Below are 25,607 nucleotides of genomic sequence, written 5' to 3' on the forward strand. Positions count from 1 at the left end.
CGGGCCCCCCTCTGTCAAGGGGCCCCCCAACCCGAGGACACTGACATCACTAGACTTCCTTCTTAATTTATGATTGTAATCATTTTTGTTGAAATGCCTTTTTTGTTAAGGAAATAGTTCAACACATGTGATACCAGTCATATATTAAAAGGGAAGTCCATGAAGAGAGCATTTTGTCCCTCTCAGAATGGGTCATGCACAATCTAATATACCCCCTCCCCCTCCACCAGGGCCCCCCTATCTTAAGTGCCCCAGGCCCACCCAACGCTTAATCCGGCCCTGATACCTGGAGATAATTATATATCAGGTGCTGGAAGGGGGCGGCGCCACAGACAAACAACAGACAAAGAGGTGGGGGGGGGTGCAAATCCCCACCCCTAAATATACACTCACACCTTCTCATTTACAGAGGAGAATAGAGATGATTCTAGGAAATGAGACACACATGGAGGCCGCCTTCACATGCAATTATTTAATTGGCTTCTACACCCTCCTGCAACATTTACTAAACCCATTGCCTTTTATTTCCCTGAGTCCGATGTCAGGAGAGTGTATTTCTTTCCATTGTCCCTGTATAAGGCACAGTGATTCCTGCTTTGCCTACAGAGAGCAACACTACTTTATCTCAGGACAACAGAAAATCCTCCCAATGATTTAAATTCATGACTGAAAAGCACGGATAACAGCTAAGTAAAGGGGAAGGTAGTTTATATGCCTTCCTGCAGCTTTTACTAACAAGTAAAAAGGAGACTGGAAGGTGCATTACCTCATACACGTATCTAGCATTTTAGCCTGACCCATCCATTTTGCCATACCAGAAAGGCAGCATGCAGGGGCTCAGTGAAGGTGGCGGAGAAGGTGTGTAAGTGTCTGATGGAGTCACACAGCTGATAGAAGGACAGACGCCCGGCCTCATAGTCCAGGTATATTCCTAATCTGCACACGGGAGACTCTGGATATAACGTGGTGGACACAGAGTTATGCATCATTAAGTGACGATTATCAACCCTGTTCAAACACCAGGACTTGGTATTATTTCCCACCTTGGAACTCTCTCCTTTGCGGTCTATACTGGCACAGGCCACCCCTACCATCCAGTATGCAGAGTTACTGGCCTCCACTTCCCAGTAATGTTGTCCTTTGGAAAAAGTGGTTTTACTTAACACCTGACAGAAAGACATAAACCTCTCTGGCTTTTCCTCACGACCCTGCTGTGCTTGTGACCAGGAGGCAAATTTCAGATCTCCTGAGACAATCACATTATTTGTAGCAGTATCTATATCCAGTGATAGATCAGTAGCCTCCGGCACACAGAATCTTCCTTTTGCACCAGCGGATAACTCCGATAATGCTGTATGTAAGATTACGGTGACCAAGCCTTCATCATAGTCCTTCTCATCACCACCCTGTGTAAGGTCCACCTTTGCAGAATTCTCAAAGTCGCCTAGGTCTGATTCTTCATCTTGTAAGACAGTTAGTGGGTCAGCCATGTTGCACAGCTCCTCAATATGACCCATCACCCTGGACAGCTCGCCCTTCTGTGTTTCCAGCTGCTGGATGAGGTCTGAGATTCCTAACGAGATCTCTTCTTCCTGCCTGGAGATCTCATTCAGGACTTGGGTCTCCAGGTCTTGCAGCTGCTTCCTGAGGTCCAAAAACAGGTCAGTAACTCGCTCTGTGGCATCAGCCACTTTCTCCTGCACCTTTCTCCTGTGGTCCTGCAGACTCTGGACTCTTTTCTCCATATCTCCAGTCCTTGAGGTCAGTTTCTCCAGATGTTCTCTCAATATCTTCTTTTTCACCCTGACAGCCTCATCCAGTGACAGCACCTGGTGTCCTTTGTGTGGTCCTGTTACAAAGCAGGAGACACAGATAGAGGCAGCATCCTCACAGCAATGGTACTCAAGAAGTTTCTTGTGGGTCGGACATTTTCTGTTCTCCAGGGAAGACGTTGGCTCAATCAGAACATGATCCAGGGACCTGTTGTGTATCCTCAGGTGGTCCTCACACAAGGCGGTCTCACACTGCAGACAGGTTTTCACAGCTGGAACAGGAGCCTGGGGACAATACATACAGGAGACCCCGGGCTCCTCCAAGTGCAGCGGAGTGAGGAGAAAATGCTTTGCTATGTTACTCAGCTTCCTGTTCTTCTCCAGTACTGGGCGTTCCTGATACTCTGCCCTGCATTCCGGACAGGAATAGCCCCCAGCCTTCTCCTGTGTATCCAGCACCTTCACAATACAGTCCCGGCAGAAGTTGTGCCCACACCTCAGGGATACAGGGTCTGTATAAAGGCTCAGGCAGATGGAGCAGCTCAGCTCCTCTCTCAGACACACAGACGCCATTCTGGAATAAAGAAGAGAAAGTGAAACTAGCAGTGTGGTAGGGGGGAGGAGGAGGAGCAGCAGCAGCAGCAGCATGTGTGATAGGGGTTGGGGGATTTGTCACTGTGTCCTAACTTACTGACTTGACTCTTTCTGCATGGAATTTACGCTAGAGACATTGGGAACTGAAAACGGAGGCTGGTTAAACGTTCTAAGGGGCTATTTATGCAAGATTTTGCTTAATATGATTTTTCACATTTGGGTTATAGCAGAAATTAAATATCAGCCTATTTATTAACACGGTGATGGTGGACATATCAAAGATACCTCTGGTAACTTTATGGAGAAATTTACTTGCTTTGGACAACTCTCTAACTTTAAAATGAATTACTCGAAATCCACGGCTTTCAGCATTAACTTCCCAGGACACTTGGTTTCGGCTCTCGCTCTGCGGCATTTACATGGCACCCATCTCACATAAAATATTTAGATGTTCTAATTCCTACATCTCTTGTCAGCTTAAATCATGTTCCCCTTTTGAAAAAAAACCTGAAACCGGAGATGGCGCAATGGCTCACACAGACATTTTCATGGTTAGGGCGTATCAATATAGTGAGATTGAATATACTTCCCAGACGATTCCCTTGAAATTGCCGGTCCAATTTCTATTGTAAGCACATAAAGCGATCAGCCATTTTGGTTGGGGAGGACATAAGCCTAGATTTAAACATGGTCATCTATTTCATCGTAAAACTCAGGGTGGGCAACAACGGTCTTTGATAAGCGCCTACTGTTCCTAATTCAGCTTGGATCGCGGTGTGCGATTCAACTGTAAATTTTGAGACAAAGATGCGAGCACTTGCGCGGCACCCGTCCTGCGCCCGCACCTACTGTGCAGGGGGTGGTGGGGTGGCTGCAGGAAATGCAATCACCTCTGCCTGTCAGTCAGACAGAGGCGGTCGCGAGGCGGGCAACTCTCTCTGTTTCCAGGCAGGAGACGGAGCGTTGCTGGGGCAGTGCGGCATGAACAGGGCTTGAGGCGGCCAATCGGGGATGGGAGGGGGTCTGGGGAGGGGTCTGGGTCGTGATCACAGCGGCTGCGTGACATCACATGCAGCCACCGTGATTGGGAAGATAGCGCCGGGTCACCTGCGGGCGCAGCTAAGCTGTGCCGGCAGGAGTCTTCCTTAGTTTCTGCTAACAAGTGGAGATTGTGATGCATTCCAAATTTTTGTTTGTTCAACGGGTGGAGGCTTCGGTCAGCATGCTGGGCAGCCTTATCCAGCGATGGGCGCCCCCCCGCATGTGATCCAAATGAAAACTTGCAATCCTTACTGAATTAGGCCCACTATAAGGTCATGGTCCTACACAGGATCATGGATTGGTCCCAACCAGGGCTGACAAAGCCACAATGGGTGGACTTGGAAAACTTTTCTACAAAGTTACATCTGCGAGCTGTTCCTTGGCTCTCTAAAATATCTCATACCTCACATCCGACAGAAGGCCACTCTCTAATGCTCTGGAAGTGGCTGCGTTACCGCTCCGGAATCTCTTCTGTAATATCACCACTTTTGCCTATCTTGGATATCCCCGATTCCCCTGCAGGCATCTCGGGTAAGATGGCCTTAACCTGGAAGAAGGCAGGGCTATACAAGCTGTATGACCTCATAGCAAACACTGTACTTCAACCCTTCTCTACGATTAGTGGAACAGACAATACTGTGGTGAAAGATTATTGGTTTTATCTACAAATACGTTCCTTTAGGTCTTCTCGTAGAGATTTGTTAAGACTCCTTAGGGACCTTACACTGTTTGCAATAATGTGCACTCAATCTGACGAAACTCACACACAAAATTTCAGGGATTTATAAAATTATTACACAGTTGTTTTCCAACCCACCCGACATTTCTCGATGCCTGGAATGGAGATCTTAATTCTCGTGGAATCACAATAAACTGGGACAAACAGTGTCTAATTTCTGCTCAGTGTTCCTCAAGGCTCGTGGCCACTGAAACCCAGTATAAGCTGCTAACACGATGGTACAGGTCTCCCCTCTGTGTTGACGCTGCGGCAAGGTTAGAGGAACTCTAATTCCTATATGGTGGAACTTCCCATTTTGTACTAACATGGGCCCTCATTCCGAGTTGTTCGCTCGCAAGCTGCTTTTAGCAGCTTTGCACACGCTAAGCCGCCGCCTACTGGGAGTGAATCTTAGCTTCTGAAATTGCGAACGAAAGATTCGCAATATTGCGAAAAGACATCTCTGTGCAGTTTCTGAGTAGCTCCAGACTTACTCGGCATCTGCGATCAGTTCAGCGCTTGTCGTTCCTGGTTTGACGTCACAAACACACCCAGTGATCGCCCAGACACTCCTCCGTTTCTCCAGCCACTCCCGCGTTTTTCCCAGAAACGGTAGCGTTTTTTCCCACACGCCCATAAAACGGCCTGTTTCCGCCCAGAAACACCCACTTCCTGTCAATCACACTACGATCGCCTGAACGAAGAAAAAGCCGTGAGTAAAATACCAAAGTTCTTAGCAAATTTACTTGGCGCAGTCGCAGTGCAGACATTGCGCATGCGCACTAAGCGGAAAATCGTTGCGATGCGATGAAATTTACAGAGCGAACAACTCGGAATGACCACCATTATTAATCAACAGTCAGAGGCGTCGAAATGGGGGGGGTAGGGCAAGGGGGCAGCTCGCTCCCTCCAAACATGAGAGACCTGCCGTCGCCGATACTAGCGGTACACGGCTGAGATAGGCGCCGCACATAAAGGGCGCTTCGGCCGCGGACCACGATTCACTGACTGTCATTGACAGTGACAGTCAGTGCTGCCGCTCCTCTCATGTAGCACACTGACCTCGTATATGTAATGAGCTGCGGAGCGGCATGACGTCAAGCCGCTCATTACATATGCGCAAGCTGTGCTGGGGCCGGACCGGGAAGTCGCAGCGGAGAGACCTAGACAGACTTGTTTGAAAATGCAAGGGCCGCCCGCTCCTGCTCGCCCGCCCGGAGTCCTGTGGGGGTATGTGCTCCTGGCACTGTGGGGACATATGTATATCTTGTTTTGGAGGCATATATGTATATCTGGCACTGGGGGTATATAAGTATATCTGTCACTGGGAGTATATATGTATATCTGGCACTGGGAGTATATATGTATGTATATCTGTCACTGGGAGTATATATTTATATCTGGCACTGGGGCATGTATGTATGTATATCTGGCTCTGGGGCATGTATGTATGTATATCTGGCACGGGGGGCATATATGTATATTTAGCATGAGGGGGCATATATGTATATCTAGCACGGGGGGGCATATAGGTATATCTGGCATGGGGGGGCATATATGTATATCTAGCACGGGGGGCATATATGTATATCTAGCATGGGGGGGCATATATGTATATCTAGCATGGGGGGGCATATATGTATATTTAGCATGAGGGGGCATATATGTATACCTAGCACGGGGGGGCATATAGGTATATCTGGCACGGGGGGGGCATATAGGTATATCTGGCACGGGGGGGCATATAGGTATATCTGGCACGGGGGGGGCATATAGGTATATCTGGCACGGGGGGGCATATAGGTATATCTGGCACGGGGGGCATATAGGTATATCTGGCACGGGGGGGCATATAGGTATATCTGGCACGGGGGGGCATATAGGTATATCTGGCACGGGGGGGCATATAGGTATATCTGGCACGGGGGGGCATATAGGTATATCTGGCACGGGGGGGCATATAGGTATATCTGGCACGGGGGGGCATATAGGTATATCTAGCACGAGGGGGCATATAGGTATATCTGGCATGGGGGGGGCATATAGGTATATCTAGCACGGGGGGGCATATAGGTATATCTAGCACGGGGGGGCATATAGGTATATCTAGCACGGGGGGGCATATAGGTATATCTAGCACGGGGGGGCATATAGGTATATCTGGCACGGGGGGCATACACGTATATCTGGCACTGGGGTCATATAGGTATATCTGGCATGGGGGGCATATATGTATAACTGGCATTGGGGACGCTCTACAGTGTATTATATATATATATATATATATATATATATAATGGGATCTGCCAGGCATAATGTGTGTAAGAGGCTCTACCAGACATAATGTATATAAGGGGCTTTGGGGGTAATTCAGACTGGATAGCGGCAGTGATCGTAGTCTGAATCCCTTTGTGGAGTGCGCACACACCCCGGTAGGCCAGTGAGATGGTGACAGCATCTCTGGGCTGCGATCGCCTCTGCCTGATTGACAGGCAGAGGTGGTTGCAGGGCGGGAGAGGGCGCGCCAACGGCGTAAGAACACCGTTGGCTGGGTGCGGTCCAGACAATGCAGGTGGGTGCGGTCCATTGCGGGGGTGAGCCGCGGCGGCTGCGTTGGGAGCGAGATACTAGGTAGGTGCAAAATCATCACCGCTATACGATGCTTCCACAGCCGTGCGGGAGGGGAGAGGAGGGCAGGGGGGGCAGGGGGGGGGGGGGGGGGGGGGGAGAGCCAGACATGCTGGGTGGACTAGCCCTGTGCTGAGTGTCCCCCCGCATGTCTGAAAAACTGATCGTAGATGTGCTAAATTTAGCACATCTACAATCAGATCTGAATTAGGCCCTTTACCAGACATATTGTGTGTAAGGGAGCTCTACCAGGCATGGGGGTCATTCCCAGTTGATCGCTAGCTGCCGATTTTCACAGCGCACGCGTGTTGTACGGGTACAAAGCCCGTTGTGGTTGTGCACAGGTTCTATCAAAGTTTTCCTTCGCACTGACGGCCGCAAGAAGATTGACAGGAAGGGGGCGTTTCTGGGTGTTAACTGACCATTTTCAGGGAGGGTTTGCAAAAATGCAGGCGTGTCTGAAAAAACGCAGGCGTGTCTGAAAAAACGCAGGCGTGGCTGGGCGTTCGCTGGGCGGGTGTATGACGTCAAATCTGGACACGAATAGGCTGAAGTGATCACAAGCGCTGAGTAGGTTCAGAGCTACTCAGAAACTGCACAAACAGTTTTTGCAGAGCTCGGCTGCACAGGCTTTCACACTTCTGCTAAGCTAAAATACACTCCCAAGTGGGCGGCGGCATAGCGTTTGCATGGCTGCTAAAACTACCTAGCGAGCGATCAACTCGGAATGACCCCCATAATGTATATAAGGGGTCACTCACTCACTGCTACTCCATAGAGTTTCGTACAGGTACAAGTGACCTGTCTAAGGTGGCTATAAATTAGGGGCGCCAAATTGAGATTTAATCTTGCCCCCCCAAGTGAAAAACATTCTGACGCCCCTGCCAACAGTGTATGCTACCAGGTTCCGGTGCGTCCGGATTTCTGGTTGATGTCGCAGTCTAATATACCTCCGTCTACTTTAAAAAAATTAAAAAAAATAAAACACACACACACACACAATTTATGTTATGCAGCTAGGGCCATTGTGCCAGTACATTGGAGATCTGGGGCACCACCTGCGATCTGGGAATGGTGCCAACCAACAGCTTGAGAGAAACCTTGGACTATGGGGGGGGGGGGGGGGGGGAATTCAGATCTCATCGTAGATGTTCTAAATGTAGCACATCTATGATAAATTACTCAGACATGCATTGGGGCTAGTCTACCCCACATGTCAGCCCTGCCCCCCCCTGCACGGGTGCGAAAGCATTGCACGGTGGCTATGCTTTTGCACCCGCCGAGTACCTCCATGCCTGTGCAGCCTAGCTGCACTGGCTGTTGGCTACCTGCCGCATCCCAGGTCACGCAGCCGCCGCTGCCCACCACCACAACGATCCGGACATGCCTGCGTTGTAGCTTTTAGCATCTCACTCTGATCCCAGGGTGCAAGTGCACACTCTCCAAAAGGCTTCAGACTGCGATTGCTGCCGCGATTCAGTCTGAATTAGGTCCTATGTTGCCACATGGTTTAGATCAGTGGTTCTCAAACTCTGTCCTCAGGACCCCACACAGTGCATGTTTTGCAGGTAACCCAGCAGGGGCACAGGTGTATTAATTACTCACTGACACATTTTAAAAGGTCCACAGGTGGAGGTAATTATTTCACTTGCGATTCTGTGAGGAGACCTGCAAAACATGCTCGGTGTGGGGTCCTGAGGACCGAGTTTGAGAACCTCTGGTTTAGATGGATGGAATTTAAATCCTCACTGATATATCTTGCACTTGTTCCCCCAAACCAAATATAAGGTAGTATGCACATTAGGCTTTTCTCTAGTTGGCCACATAGATCTCTATTTTGGTATTTGGTGGTTAATTCTTGCTTTATCCCCCTACCCGACCTTCACCCCTTTTGTGTATTCCCTTGTCTTTTCATTCTCCTGTTACGATTGGGTCGTTTTCCTTTACCGTTTTCTAGGTAAACATTTTCTGATGTTTATTTGTTCACATTTACTATAAGACTGATTATCTGAAAGGACACATGACGGACAACACGATTCATTTGATACGTCTTTCATTCTTTGTTTTCTGTCACTTGATGGGAACGTTACATATTGTTTATTTGTTGTAACAGTATATATTCCTGCAATGTGATTGTTCCTTTCAAAAATAAACAATTTATAAAAATAAAAAAAAAAGGCAGAAGATATATTTTGTGTTCCCAGTGGCGCAGAGTGGGGGTGGATAACCTATACCCAGGCCCCACTGCCCCCCGCCCCCTTCTCAGTTGTAGTCGGTGGCAACGGGGAGAGAAGACACTGCTGTGTTCTGCGCTGGCGAGAGAGGCAGCTGTAGAAGCAGTGTCCACTCTCTCCCTGTGTGATATGTGGGAGCGATCTCAGCCGCTACACCCCCCAGCAGCCATCCCCACCGCCCCCTGCTCCTGCACCGGAATCATTTTGACTTCTAAACAAAACCACTGGACATCTAGAAGGTCTAAATCCCTGGTTTTACTAAACATTTTTGATTGTCTGTTTTCAATGGCATTACCCATGGTTTATTTTCTGTCTAATATCCTGTCAGATTGCCCCCTTTACAATACACTGCTGTGAAGGCTTTGGGGTCTAAAACACTATAGAAATGCTTCACTTAAATAATAAAATAAGAATTTACTCACCGGTAATTCTATTTCTCGTAGTCCGTAGTGGATGCTGGGGACTCCGTAAGGACCATGGGGAATAGACGGGCTCCGCAGGAGACTGGGCACAAATAGAAAGCTTTAGGACTATCTGGTGTGCACTGGCTCCTCCCTCTATGCCCCTCCTCCAGACCTCAGTTAAGATACTGTGCCCGGAAGAGCTGACACAATAAGGAAGGATTTTGAATCCCGGGTAAGACTCATACCAGCCACACCAATCACACCGTACAACTCGTGATATGAACCCCGGTTAACAGTATGATAACAACGGAGCCTCTGAACAGATGGCTCCCAATAATAACCCGATTTTGGAACAATAACTATTTACAAGTATTGCAGACAATCCGCACTTGGGATGGGCGCCCAGCATCCACTACGGACTACGAGAAATAGAATTACCGGTGAGTAAATTCTTATTTTCTCTGACGTCCTAGTGGATGCTGGGGACTCCGTAAGGACCATGGGGATTATATCCAAAGCTCCCAAACGGGCGGGAGAGTGCGGATGACTCTGCAGCACCGAATGAGCAAACTCAAGGTCCTCCTCAGCCAGGGTATCAAATTTGTAAAATTTAGCAAAAGTGTTAGACCCTGACCAAGTAGCCGCTCGGCAAAGTTGCAGTGCCGAGACCCCTCGGGCAGCCGCCCAAGATGAGCCCACCTTCCTTGTGGAGTGGGCTTTTACTGATTTTGGCTGCGGTAGTCCTACCGCAGAATGCGCAAGCTGAATAGTGTTACAAATCCAGCGAGCAATGGTCTGCTTAGAAGCAGGAGCACCCAGCTTATTGGGTGCATACAGGATAAACAGCGAATCGGTTTTCCTGACTCCAGCCATCCTGGAAACATAAATTTTCAGGGCCCTGACTACGTCCAGCAACTTGGAATCCTCCAAGTCCCTAGTAGCCGCAGGCACTACAATAGGTTGGTTCAAGTGAAACGCTGATACCACCTTCGGGAGAAACTGAGAACGAGTCCTCAACTCTGCCCTATCCATATGGAAAATCAGATAAGGGCTTTTACACGACAAAGCCGCCAATTCTGATACACGCCTGGCCGAAGCCAGGGCCAACAACATGACCACTTTCCACGTGAGATATTTCAAATCCACGGTTTTAAGTGGCTCGAACCAATGTGACCTCAGGAATCCCAAAACCACATTGAGATCCCAAGGTGCCAATGGAGGCACGTAAGGAGGCTGAATATGCAGAACTTTCTTGACAAAAGTCTGAACTTCAGGCAACGAAGCCAGTTCCTTTTTGAAAGAAAATCGACCTAGCCGAACTCTGGACCTTAATGGACCCCAATTTGAGGCCCATCGTCACCCCTGCTTGCAGGAAATGCAGGAAACGACCCAGTTGAAATTCCTCCGTTGGGGCCTTCCTGGCCTCACACCAAGCCACATATTTCCGCCAGATGCGGTGATAGTGGGTTGCAGTCACATCCTTCCTGGCCTTGATCAGGGTAGGAATGACTTCCTCCAGAATACCTTTTTTCCTTCAGGATCCGGCGTTCAACCGCCATGCCGTCAAACGCAGCCGCGGTAAGTTTTGGAACAGGCAGGGCCCCTGCTGCAGCAGGTCCGCCTTAGCGGTAGAGGCCATGGGTCCTCTGAGAGCATCTCTTGAAGTTCCGGGTACCACGTTCTTCTTGGCCAATCCGGAACCACGAGTATAGTTCTCACTCTTCCCCTTCGTATTATTCTCAGCACCTTGGGAATAAGAGGCAGAGGGGGAAACACGTAAACCGACTGGTACACCCACGGTGTCACTAGAGCGTCCACAGCTATCGCCTGAGGGTCCCTTGACCTGGCGCAATATCTTTTTAGCTTTTTGTTGAGGCGGGACGCCATCATATCCACCTGTGTTCTTTCCCAACGGTTTACCATCATTTGGAAGACTTCTGGATGAAGCCCCCACTCTCTCGGGTGAAGGTTGTGTCTGCTGAGGAAGTCTGCTTCCCAGTTGTCCACACCCGGAATGAACACTGCTGACAGTGCTAGCACGTGATTTTCCGCCCATCGGAGAATCCTTGTGGCTTCTGCCATTGCCCTCCTGCTTCTTGTGCCGCCCTGTCTGTTTACATGGGCGACCGCCGTGATGTTGTCTGATTGGATCAGAACCGGTTTGTTTTGAAGCAGGGGTCTTGCTTGGCTTAGGGCATTGTAAATGGCTCTTAGCTCCAGGATATTTATGTGTAGTGAAATCTCCTGATTTGACCACAGTCCTTGGAAATTTCTTCCCTGTGTGACTGCTCCCCAGCCCCGAAGGCTGGCATCCATGATTACCAGGACCCAGTCCTGTATTCCGAATCTGCGGCCCTCTAGGAGATGAGCCCTCTGCAGCCACCACAGTAGTGACACCCTGGTCATTGCCGACAGGGTTATCCGCTGCTGCATCTGGAGATGGGACCCGGACCACTGGTCCAACAGGTCCCACTGGAAAATCCTTGCGTGGAACCTTCCGAATGGAATTGCTTCGTATGAAGCTACCATTTTTCCCAGGACTCGCGTGCATTGATGTACCGACACCTGTCCTGGTTTTAGGAGGTTTCTGACTAGAGATGACAACTCCTCGGCTTTTTCCACTGGAAGAAACACTTTTTTCTGGTCTGTGTCCAGAATCATTCCCAGGAACAGAAGACGTGTCGTCGGGACCAGCTGTGACTTTGGGATATTGAGAATCCAGCCGTGCTGCTGCAGCACTTCCCGAGAAAGTGCTACCCCCACTAACAACTGTTCCTTGGACCTCGCCTTTATCAGGAGATCGTCCAAGTACGGGATAATTAAAACCCCCTTCTTCCGAAGGAGTATCATCATTTCGGCCATTACCTTGGTAAAGACCCTCGGTGCCGTGGATAACCCAAACGGCAGCATCTGGAACTGATAGTGACAGTCCTGTACCACAAACCTGAGGTACTCCTGGTGAGGAGGGTAAATGGGGACATGCAGGTAGGCATCCTTGATGTCCAGAGAGACCATGTAATCCCCCTCGTCCAGGCTCGCAATAACCGCCCTGAGCGATTCCATCTTGAACTTGAACCTTCTGATATATGTGTTCAAGGATTTTAAATTTAAGATGGGTCTCACCGAACCGTCCGGTTTCGGTACCACAAACATTGTGGAATAGTAACCCCGTCCTTGTTGAAGGAGGGGTACCTTGACAATCACTTGCTGTGAATACAGTTTGTGGATAGCCACCAACACTGCCTCCCTGGCAGAGGGAGTTGCTGGTAAGAACAGATTTTAGGAAACGGCGGGGGGGGGGGGGGAGGAAAGAGTCTCGAATTCCAGCCTGTACCCCTGAGATACTACTTGAAGGATCCAGGGATCCACCTGTGAGAGAGCCCACTGTGCGCTGAAATTTCTGAGACAGGCCCCCACCGTACCCGGGTCCGCCTGTGAAGCCCCAGCGTCATGCTGTGGACTTACCGGACGCGGGGGAGGACTTCTGCTCTTGGCTGTATGCTGCAGCTTTTTCCCTCTACCTTTGCCTCTCGGCAGAAAGGATGCGCCTCGAGCCCTCTTGTGTTTTTGGGGCCGAAAGGACTGTACTTGATAATACGGTGCTTTCTTTTGCTGTGGGGTAGCCTGTGGCAAAAATGTAGATTTCCCAGCCGTAGCTGTGGAAACAAGGTCTGAAAGACCATCCCCAAACAGTTCCACCCCCCTATAAGGCAAAACTTCCATGCGCCTTTTTGAATCGGCATCACCTGACCACTGCCGAGTCCATAACCCCCTTCTGGCGGCAATGGACATTGCGCTTATTTTTGATGCCAGCCGGCAAATATCCCTCTGTGCATCACGCATGTATAAGACAGCGTCTTTTATATGCTCTATTGTCAGCAAAATAGTGTCCCTATCCATAGTATCAATATTATCCGACAGGGAATCTGACCACGCAGCAGCAGCACTGCACATCCATGCCGATGCAATCGCTGGTCGCAATATAATGCCCGTGTGTGTATATATAGCTTTTAGGGTAGCCTCCTGCTTCCTATCAGCAGGATCCTTTAGGGCGGCCGTATCCGGAGACAGTAGTGCCACCTTTTTTGATAAACGTGTAAGCGCTTTATCTACCCTAGGGGGTGTTTCCCAACGTGACCTATCCTCTGGCGGGAAAGGGTACTCTGCCAATAACCGTTTAGAAATTATCAATTTCTTATCTGGGGAAGTCCACGCTTCCTCACACACCTCATTTAATTCCTCAGATGCAGGAAAAACTACTGGTAGTTTTTTCTCACCAAACATAATACCCTTTTATGTGGTACCTGGGGTACTATCAGAAATGTGTAATACATTTTTCATTTCCTCAATCATGTAACGGGTGGCCCTATTGGAAGGTACACTAGTCTCATCGTCGTCGACACTAGAGTCGGTATCCGTGTCAACATCTGTATCTGCCATCTGAGGTAGCGGGCGTTTTAAAGCCCCTGATGACATTTGAGACGCTTGGACAGGCACAAGCTGAGTAGCCGGCTGTCCTATGTCGTCAAACCTTTTATGTAAGGAGCTGACACTGTCACGTAATTCCTTCCATAAGTCCATCCACACAGGTGTCGACCCCGCAGGGGGTGACATCACATTTACAGGCATTTGCTCTGCCTCCACATAATTTTCCTCATCATACATGTCGACACAGCAGTACCGACACACAGCACACACACAGGGAATGCTCTGACAGAGGACAGGACCCCACAAAGCCCTTTGGGGAGACAGAGGGAGAGTATGCCAGCACACACCAGAACGCTATATAACAGAGGGATATCACTATACAGAGTGTTTTCCCCTATAGCTGCTTGTATTATATATACTGCGCCTAAATTTATTGCCCCCCCCTCTCTTTTTTACCCTTTCTGTAGTGCAGGACTGCAGGGGAGAGCCAGGGAGCGATCCTTCCAGCGGAGCTGTGAGGGAAAATGGCGCCAGTGTGCTGAGGGAGATGGCTCCGCCCCTTTTTCTGCGGGCTTTCTCCCGCTGTTTGTGTAATTCTGGCAGGGGTAATTTACACCTATATAACCTCTGGGGCTATATATGGTGTCAGTTTTGCCAGCCAAGGTGTTAATATTGCTGCTCAGGGCGCCCCCCCCAGCGCCCTGCAACCATCAGTGACCGAAGTGTGTGGTGTGCATGAGGAGCAATGGCGCACAGCTGCAGTGCTGTGCGCTACCTTGGATAAGACAGAAGTCTTCAGCCGCCGATTTTCCGGACTCTTCTTGCTTCTGGCTCTGTAAGGGGGACGGCGGCGCGGCTCCGTGACCTGACGACGAGGTCGGGTCCTGTGTGCGATCCCTCTGGAGCTAATGGTGTCCAGTAGCCTAAGAAGCCCAAGCTACCACCAGTTAGGTACGTTCGCTTCTTCTCCCCTTAGTCCCTCGTTGCGGTGAGCCTGTTGCCAGCAGGTCTCACTGTAAAATAAAAAACCTAAACTATACTTTCTTTCTAGGAGCTCAGGAGAGCCCCTAGTGTGCATCCAGCTCGTCCGGGCACAGAAATCTAACTGAGGTCTGGAGGAGGGTCATAGGGGGAGGAGCCAGTGCACACCAGATAGTCCTAAATCTTTCTTTAGATGTGCCCAGTCTCCTGCGGAGCCGCTATTCCCCATGGTCCTTACGGAGTCCCCAGCATCCACTAGGACGTCAGAGAAATAAAAAATAAACCACACACACATTACGTCCCCCCACTTCAACCTTCAACCCAAAACTAGTACCAAACCTCTGAGCCAAGACTTTTCTGTTTACGCATATTGAAAGTCATTCCGAGTTGTTCGCTCGTTGTCGATTTTCGCATTTTAGCGATTGAGGCTAAAATGCGCATGGTACGCAGTGCGCATGCATTAAGTATTTTAGCACAAAACTTAGTAGATTTACTCACGGCCGAACGAAGATTTTGCATCGTTGAAGTGATCGGAGTGTGATTGACAGGAAGTGGGTGTTTCTGAAACTGACCATTTTCTGGGAGTGTGTCGAAAAACGCAGGCGTGTCAGGGAAAAACGCAGGCGTTCCAGGATAAAACGCAGGAGTGGCTGAAGAAACGGGGGAGTGGCTGGCCGAACGCAGGGCGTGTTTGTGACGTCAAACCAGGAACGAAATGGGCTGAGCTGATCGCAGTGTAGGAGTAAGTCTCGAGCTACTCAGAAACTGCTATGAATTATGTATTCGCAATTCTGCTAATCTTTCGTTCGCTATTCTGCTAAGCTAAGATACACGCCCAGAGAGCGGCGGCCTAGCGTGTGCAATGCTGCTAAAATCTGCTAGCGAGAGAACAGCTCGGAATGAGGGCCATTGTCACCTCATTTTTTATGCATCTGACATTTTGTTACACGATTATCACAATCATTTAATATATTTTTATGTTTTACCTAGCACACCTTTATAAAGGGTATCCAAATAAAATATATTTTATGCAATTCATTTCAATACTTACTTCATAAAGAGTGCACAGCTTTGTTTTTTGTCTTTTTGCACTTGCAGATTTGTGTATTTCTGCATCTACAAAACTCTGAGAGCACCAGCCACCCACCCAGTCCTGTCTTGCAATTCTATTTTCTGTCTTGTTGGTTCAATCTTATGTATTTAGTGGTTATGGCCCTAATTCAGGTTGGATTGCAAATCGCTATCCAACCGCAATAGTTACAATGGCTACGCAGGCATATGTGCCGGTTCTGTCCTGCGCCCACATCTAATGTGGACGACCCGCAGTATTTGGGAACGCCTCTGCCTAATTGACAGGCATAGGCGTTCGCGGGACCGCAATGCTCCATTTCCAAGGCAGAGACTGAGCATTGCGGGGGCGGCAGCTTACCAACGGGGGCGTGGTTGCGCGCTATCAGGGCGGCTGCGTGACATTACACGCAGCCGCTCCAATCAAAAAGATGGCAGCGGGCCTAATGCAAAGCAGAATTTGCAGTCCTTATTGAATAGGGTCCTATGTGTGGACGCAACTTTTGCATAAATTCCAGCTGCTGTACAGAGACGCTCTCAGCTCTGGAGTCCTGTACAGTGGTGACAATGAGTCTGCTTTACCCTTAGAACAGTCCTTGCTGAGGAAATTGAATATCCCCCTATGCAGATCTGGCACGAGGAGCTTTCCGTAATTACAGTTACCAGGAACTTTGGGGTCTATTCTTGAAGCAGTGAAGTGAGCCAGTGGAGAAGTTGCCCATGGCAACCAATCAGTGTTGAGGTAAAAATTAATAAAGTGCATTCTATAAAATTATACGTAGCAGCTCATTGGCTGCCATGGACAACTTCTCCACACTTTTCACCGCTTCATAAATAGACCCTTTTTGTGTGTATTTTAAGGATTCTAACAGACATGGCCAACACAAGTACAAGGTACAACCAACAAGCTGCAACTAGCGTTGCCACCTCTCCTGGATTCTCCAGGATTTGGTGGCAACCCTCCAGGAGGCTTTTGATCTCTCACGGAATAAGGGGACCCGCCCCCTTCCCGCGAGTCACCAACTCATTGCACAGTGTGCGGCGTGGCCTTTGCGCTATGGCCGCTGGTCAATAGGAGAGGAGGTCCCAGCCATCCAGAAGCGGAGGAGGTCTGTGCGGTGCGGCGTGGACAGTAAGAGGAGGTCTGCGTGGAAGACGTCATCGCATGGACCTCGGAGGAAGGGACGGTGCGGCCACAGTATATCCAGCAGAAGAGGTGAGTGTGAGTGTTTTTATTGTCTGTCTGTGTGTTTGTTATAGAGAGGCTCTATCAGAACAGCTAGTATACTATATTGACAAATTCCATGTCCAGGGCTCCCTTTTACCATGACCAGTTGCTGCCAGTATATAACACATTGGGGCCTTTTCATTATTATACAGCAAGTGGGGCTAGCTGTATAATAAATGAATAGGCCCCTATGTGTTATAGTTCTGAAGGGGATACGGTCATTAGGTCAACCCAACTTAGGTCGACAGTCATGAGGTCGACCACTATTGGTCGACATGCATTAGGTCGACAGGGTCACTAGGTCGATCTGTACGAGGCCGACAGGTCAAAAGGTCGACATGAGTTTTTCAAATTTTTCTTACATTTTGGGACTTTCATACTTTATGATACACGTCGACTACGATTGGGAATAGTAACCCCTGCCGAGCACAGCGGTAGCAGAGTGAGGCATCTTGCCAAGCGAGGGGACACGGATCACTAATTGGGGTTCCCCGTCACTTTACGAAGAAAACACAAAAAAAAAAAAAAAAAAAGTAGAAAAACTCATGTCGTCCTTTTCACCTGTCGACCTAGTACATGATGACCTAATGCCCATTTCGACCTTAGTGGTCGATCTAATGACCCACACCCGCTTTAGTGGCATGACCAGTGCTCTGCAAGCTGCAGGCCACGCCCCTGTCCCTCTCTCTGGGTGAATAGACACTGTGCGCACAGCGGCTATTCACAGCTGACCTTTCAGGATGTCAGTCACTATACCGACAGTGGCATAATGGCCGTCACTATACTGAGGCAGCGAGTCCGCTCACCACATGTTATATTCCCACTCGGGTTGTGGCGTGGACCCATCACCCGAGTAAGGGGCAACGGTTGGGATTGCAATTGCCGGCATTGCATTGGCTGCCGGTATAATGAACGCTGGGCTCCCAACAGCCAGTCCTGAAAAACAGGACTGTCCCATCAAAATCAGGACAGTTGGGAGGTAGGTTATACCACATGTACCCGGTTCAAAAAGGGTCGAGATTACCTAAAAGATAAAAAAAAAAAAAGGCAGACTAGATGGGCCAGGTGGTTCTTATCTGCCGTCACATTCTATGCTATGCTGCACACACCCCGATATTCAGGGCCGTCTTTTTGTATGGGCTCAATAGGCAGTTGTCCAAGGGCCCCAGGAGTATAAATGATAGCTGAGGGTCCCCTTTTCCCAAGGGTACCAGATTTTTGAAAATCGGCCCTGGGGAAGCGGAGATATCCCCCTTCAAAGTAGTGGTCCCCATCCACGCTTATTAATTGCTCTTCCCAACCAGATATCTTGGGCTCTGTCTGACATAGAGTGTTTCTGAGGGCACGGCTGGAACTAGGGGTGGGGCTAGGGGGTCATGTGTCCCGGACGCTGGGCTGTAGGGGGCGCTAATGAGCCCAGTTCTGGTGCAGTGATCGCTTCCGCTGACTCCCCGACAGCAAGTGACCTGCTGTCGGGTGCCAGCGGCACTATTGGCTCCCAGCACTTCCTGGATGCGGACCACGGGCACATTGCGCGTGTGACATCATGTCCCGTACACGTGCGCACACGGCTACAGAGAGGACGGAGGAGGAGGAGGGAGTCTCTGGCGGCAGCATAGTCAAACCGCACCAAAAAAAGAAGGTGCCTACTGGCAGTGCACAGTGTCAGCACTGCGGCTAACAGGCTAAGCCCCTGGCTGCAGTACATAACAGAGCACTGATGGAGGAGGAGGGGGGAGCCTATTAAATATATAGTATATACACTGTGAGTGACTGACTGCTCAATGTAAATTTTGGGAAACCAGTAGCCCAAATTATATATATATATATATATATATATATATATATATATATATATATATAAGGTATTCAGAGGGCGCACAGTGACTTCAAGTCCAGGTATTGGAAACCAGCATGAACCGAATAACAATATTTTTTAATCAAGCATTAAAAACATACAGAAGTATAATAGTTCATAAGCACATTATTCATTTGTACATATGTAACACTTCATAAATACTTTCATAAACCCAACGCGTTTCATCCTATAAGGACTTCATCAGGGGTACAGTTCGAAGCTGGTCATGGAGGAAAAGAGGAAGAAGGAGAGTAAAGAACAAGAAGAGAAGAATATCAATTGATGTCATGAAATACATTTCAATTTCAACATTCTTTTTCCTTAAAGAAAAATACCCGATATTTATTCAAAAAGAAATATATATTAATTCAACTAGTAGTCAAGATTGGATAATTAATACATACAGAGGATCATTAGACAATGAGAAAAGAGAGAAATATTCTCATCAGACGCAAATTTAGGTAATGGCTACTTACTATGGGTACTGTTTTGGATAGGTCCCGTGTAACCATAAGGTTTGTTATTAATGATAACCGTATTCCACTGTTAATAAATTTATTTGATGTGTGGTGTTCTAAAGAGAATAGAGTTTGTCAGAAAGAACCCAATTGCTTTTCATACTTTGAGCTATAAGATGACATTAGTCACTCACATTAAATGAATCTCAAACGTCCAAAGTCTTCCATGTAGAGTATAATATAGTGGAAGTATCTAAAGACGAAGGGAGTTTGTCTCAGACTAAATTTAATTTACTCTTATAACGAACCATTTATAATTGTTATACTCACATTTGAGTTCAGAAAGTGCCCATATCCAATTATAAACTGTCATTCGAAGTTTGCGGGAGATCAGATAAAATCTAAATGAATTTGATAGATCTGGATAATGTATATGCAAACCTTTAAATTGAGGTTCTATTATCAGGGTTATAAATTAACTTACTTTTAAAACCAGAATAAATGATACCGGACAGGAATCCAGATAGGTCAAAGGCAACCAACTAGAAATTAAGTGAATTTAATTAATCAGATAATTTAAGAAATTAGTAAACTATAAAGGGATATATTGGTTACTTAAGATCCTGGACCTTGTGACTGCCTTCTCTCCTCAATGTCAAGTGAACTGGCATGTGAGGGCCTGACCTATTTATACCTGTAGGGGTATTACATCACTTCCTTTCTCTGCTGATAGGTCATGCAATTAAACTATAGAGGGCTTTTTTAACCCTTCCAATTACAATTCTATTTTTGAGCTTATAAAGGTCAGGTTCATAAATCAGGAGGATAATATGGGGTATAGAGTAGAGGGTTTAAATAAACAAATAATCTTTTATTTGGGCTTTGCGTTCCACCTGTCGTATGGTGGAACGTATGGACTTCCGTCCAATCGTAACACTTCCTGATCTAAATAAATGTATTAAGCCCAGAGAGGACAAATGGTAAATTTAAATTAAGCCCAGAGAGGGTACATCCGATCCGGGATCGCTACAGGTCCCGGTCGGTGCAGCAAACACACAGTACGTGTCCGCGGACCCCTGCGTTCCATCCATAGCTAGGGTGGAACGCAACGCGTCACTTCCGCGACACGGACCTGTGCGTTCCATCCTTAATAAGGATGGAACGCAATACGTCACCCCCGCGACAGGCTCTTGTGTGTTCCACCTGTCCAGACGGTGAGACGCACAATATCAGTTCCCATTTCAACCAGTCATTCCGCCCACATAAACAATACACTATACTTCAAAGAGTATTGGTGTTATATGGTATATGGTATCTCGCTCTATGGTATCCCACATTTTTGACAGAATGCGTATTGATGGAATTTAAACGCTATTTTCTCAATGTCTTTACAAACAATAATAGTAATATAACAGGACATACAGAAAATTATTTTGGTTCACATATCACATAGTTTATTAATTATTTGCAGGTTTAAATTCAAGAGATTCATATATCCCATTTATAGAATATGGTGAATAAACCATAATTCACACAGTCATAAGTTGAAGATCACAAAATGGTACATAATGGAAATCATCCTAAATATTAGATTATTTGTTATTATAACACACAGAGAGTGTAATTAAGGTTATACATAACATGTAGAATGTTACAAAGAAAACTTCTCTTATTATTGAGGACTATTGGATGTAACGTACATGAATCAAAGATATAAGAGTGTTAGTAGGCTTCTCCACTTTGAGGGTACTCGGTGCCAGGGCCGGCTCCAGGCCTACTAGCACCCTGAGCGAGAAAATGTAAAAGTGCCCCCCCCCATGCGCGCGCCGAAGGCGCGCGCGCTCCTGGAAAAGTGGGCGTGGCCTCTTGAAAAGTGGGCGTGGTCTCGTCCCCCAGCAGTGCCAGCTACACATGACATGCCCTCCAGCAGTGCCAGCTACACGTGCTAGTGTTCACTTTTTAGGGCAGGTTGCTGATCACAGGGAGGGCACATTTTTAAGTTAGGTGGGCAAAATGATGTACATACTGTAATGCTTGTTGTTCCCATTTCCACACGCTAAAGTATGGACAGTGCGCGCCGAAGGCGCGCAGCAAAAATTTAGGGGAGTTACTTCGTGGGGAAGGTGCGTAGCCACATTATAGTGGCAATTCACATTACACCACACAGTAGTGCAGCTAATACACATTGCACCAGGTAGAACCTCCTATAAGAGCACGTTAGACACATTGCGCCAGGTAGAGCACTGAGACACACTGCCCAGCCACAGACGCCTAGCGGGAACACTACATGATATGCCCCCCAGCAGTGCCAGCTACACATGACATGCCCCCCAGCAGTGCCAGCTACACGTGACATGCCCCCCAGCAGTGCCAGCTACATAAATGGCCACACAGTTCCAGATGGATAAATGCCCCCACAGCGCAGATATGCCCCCACAGTGCCACATACATTAATGCCCTCACAGTGCAAGATATGCCCCCACAGTGCAAGAAATGTCCCCACAGTGCAAGAAATGCCCCCACAGTGCAAGAAATGCCCCCACGGTGCCAGATACATAAATGCCCCCACGGTGCCAGATACATAAATGCCCCCACGGTGCCAGATACATAAATGCCCCCACGGTGCCAGATACATAAATGCCCCCACGGTGCCAGATACATAAATGCCCCCACGGTGCCAGATACATAAATGCCCCCACGGTGCCTGATACATAAATGCCCCCACGGTGCCAGATACATAAATGCCCCCACGGTGCCAGATACATAAATGTCCCCACGGTGCCTGATACATAAATGCCCCCACGGTGCCAGATACATAAATGCCCCCACGGTGCCAGATACATAAATGCCCCCACGGTGCCAGATACATAAATGTCCCCACGGTGCCTGATACATAAATGCCCCCACGGTGCATGATACATAAATGCCCCCACGGTGCATGATACATAAATGCCCCCACGGTGCATGATACATAAATGCCCCCACGGTGCCTGATACATAAATGCCCCCACGGTGCCTGATACATAAATGCCCCCACGGTGCCTGATACATAAATGCCCCCACAGAGCCAGATAAATGCCCCCACAGTGCCAGATATGCCCCCACAGTGCCAGATATGCCCCCACAGTGCCAGATATGCCCCCACAGTGCCAGATAAATGCCCCCACAGAGCCAGATAAATGCCCCCACAGAGCCAGATAAATGTCCCCACAGAGCCAGATATGCCCCCACAGTGCCAGATATGCCCCCACAGTGCCAGATATGTCCCCACAGTGCCTGATATGCCCCCACAGTGCCTGATATGCCCCCACAGTGCCAGAAATGCCCCCACAGTGCCAGATAAATGCCCCCACAGTGCCAGATATGCCCCCACAGTGCCAGATATGCCCCCACAGTGCCAGATATGCCCCCACAGTGCCAGATATGCCCCCACGGTGCCAGATATGCCCCCACGGTGCCAGAAATGCCCCCACAGTGCCAGATAAATGCCCCCACAGTGCCAGATAAATGCCCCCACAGAGCCAGATAAATGCCCCCACAGTGCCAGATATGCCCCCACAGTGCCAGATATGCCCCCACAGTGCCAGATATGCCCCCACAGTGCCAGATATGTCCCCACAGTGCCTGATATGCCCCCACAGTGCCTGATATGCCCCCACAGTGCCAGAAATGCCCCCACAGTGCCAGAAATGCCCCCACAGTGCCAGATAAATGCCCCCACAGAGCCAGATAAATGCCCCCACAGAGCCAGATAAATGCCCCTACAGTGCCAGAAATGCCCCCACAGTGCCAGAAATGCCCCCACAGTGCCAGAAATGCCCCCACAGTGCCAGATAAATGCCCCCACAGAGCCAGATAAATGCCCCCACAGTGCCAGAAATGCCCCCACAGTGCCAGAAATGCCCCCACAGTGCCAGATATGTCCCCACAGTGCCTGATATGCCCCCACAGGGCCAGATATGTCCCCACAGTGCCTGATATGCCCCCACAGTGCCAAATATGCCCCCACAGAGCCAGATATGCAATGCCCCCACAGTGCCAGAAATGCCCCCACAGTGCCAGAAATGCCCCCCACAGAGCCAGAAATGCCCCTACAGTGCCAGAAATGCCCCCACATAACCAAAAATGCCCCGTGTGTCAGAAATGCCCCCACAGTGCGGATCTCCCCCCCCCCCCAAAAAAAAAAATACCTGCGGCGCTGGGGAGGAGTACTGCTGTCCGCCTGTGTGGGAGCGCTGGCGGGCGGGCGGGAGGCCGGGCGAGTGAGCCTGAGCCTGAGCCTGGGTCCGGGCTGGCGGGCGGCCACTTGTGCAGGCGGGCTATGCGCGGCGCCGGCGTCTGACGTTAGATACCGGCGCCGCGCAGCGCGCATACACAGCGCGACCGCCAAATGCTGCAGCAGCACACACACAGGGCCGGCTCCAGCATCGAATATGGCGGCGCCAGCGCGTGGCGCCCATTAAGGGTGGCGCCCTGCGCGGCCGCTCTATTCGAACATGCCTAGAGCCGGCCCTGCTCGGTGCTATCATACTTTTTAAATTTGGAGCACGTTTAAAGACTAGCCTTGGTCTATCCGGCAGAGTGGGTCCTAAAATGGGGTCTTTCTGTAGTATGTTCCAATGTTTTTTCATTATTTTATTTGTTTTATTAGCATCCTTACTGAACTGAGTAACAAAAGGTCTGGATCGGACCATACTTTGGGAAGTGGGAGGTTTTTCTCTTATTAGTTCGACCCTAGATCTTTTGGAAGCTTTCCATCTGGCTTCGTTCAAAGAGTTAATGTTATATCCCCTTTCAATAAATCTGTTATATAAGATGGTTGACTGTTCCCAGTAACTATTGATATCACTACAGTTTTTACGGATCCTGACAAATTGAGAGTAAGGTACCCCATTCTTCGAAACAGAATGATGACAACTGTCACTGGGTATAAAACTGTTTGCGTTGACAGATTTAAAATGAGTCTTGGTGGTGACTCCTTCCAAATTGTGTCCCATCAATTCGAGATCAAGTAATCAATGGAGGTAGGGTCTGTTTTAAAGGTAAATTTCAAATTATAGTCATTCTTATTAAGATGATCCATAAACATTGTAGTACTTTCTAAATCCCCCTGCCAAATGAATAGCAGATCATCAATATATCTCTTATATAGTTTTATGTTCACTCTTTCATATTCTGTATTATATATATAAACTTATTTTCCCACTCACCCATTAGCAAGTTAGCATATGTTGCAGGGGTGACGTAATGCGTTCCATCCTTATTAAGGATGGAACGCACAGGTCCGTGTCGCGGAAGTGACGCGTTGCGTTCCACCCTAGCTATGGATGGAACGCAGGGGTCCGCGGACACGTACTGTGCGTTTGCTGCACCGACCGGGACCTGTAGCGATCCCGGATAGGATGTACCCTCTCTGGGCTTAATTCAAATTTACCATTTGTCTCCTCTGGGCTTAATACATTTATTTAGATCAGGAAGTGTTACGATTGGACGGAAGTCCATACGTTCCACCATACGACAGGTGGAACGCAAAGCCCAAATAAAAGATTATTTGTTTATTTAAACCCTCTACTCTATACCCCATATTATCCTCCTGACTTATGAACCTGACCTTTATAAGCTCAAGAATAGAATTGTAATTGGAAGGGTTAAAAAAGCCCTCTATAGTTTAATTGCATGAGCTATCAGCAGAGAAAGGAAGTGATGTAATACCCCTACAGGTATAAATAGGTCAGGCCCTTGTCAGAATCCGTTTGGATCTCCAATTGTGAGAACATGTTAGCAGGGACTGATGTTCATGGTATAATAGCAAGTTTATTTAGCACTGTACAACTGTAAACAATAAATATAAACCAGGAGTAACTAGAGAACTCAAAAAGAAAGGGAAAACTGAGGGGACATAGGATACCAGGAGACTGTGAATACACGGGATGCCAGGATTGCACTGTGGTAGTTGGATAACAGGATAGCAACAAGCTGAGAGAATACAGGTTACCCGAGTACTGGGAGAATGCAGGCCAGCTACTCAGTTCTTTAACAACAAGCTGAAGGAATACTGGTTACCTGAGTACTGGAAGAATGCAGGCCAGCTACTCAGTTCTTTAACAAGCTGAGGGAACACAGGTTACATGAGTACTGGGAGAATGCAGGCCAGCTACTCAGCTCCCTAACAAGCTGAAGGAATACAGATTTACC

The 25,607-nt window shown here is 48.4% G+C and overlaps 1 protein-coding gene across 1 annotated transcript in view; it reads right to left on the bottom strand.

Moving 5' to 3' along the window:
* Positions 1-218: 218 nt before the first annotated feature.
* LOC134944445 (E3 ubiquitin/ISG15 ligase TRIM25-like) overlaps positions 219-25,607 on the bottom strand; it is a 54,410-nt gene continuing 29,021 nt past the window's right edge. Inside the window, exons 5-6 of the mRNA XM_063933020.1 lie at positions 2,464-2,543; positions 219-2,346 (exon numbers count right to left, since the gene is read on the bottom strand). Coding sequence (XP_063789090.1) covers positions 780-2,346; positions 2,464-2,543 — 1,647 coding nt within the window. The 3' untranslated portion in view covers positions 219-779. The remainder of the gene's footprint in view (positions 2,347-2,463; positions 2,544-25,607) is intronic.

This window comes from Pseudophryne corroboree, chromosome 7 (assembly GCF_028390025.1).
Source record: "Pseudophryne corroboree isolate aPseCor3 chromosome 7, aPseCor3.hap2, whole genome shotgun sequence".
Taxonomy (NCBI): Eukaryota; Metazoa; Chordata; class Amphibia; order Anura; family Myobatrachidae; genus Pseudophryne; species Pseudophryne corroboree.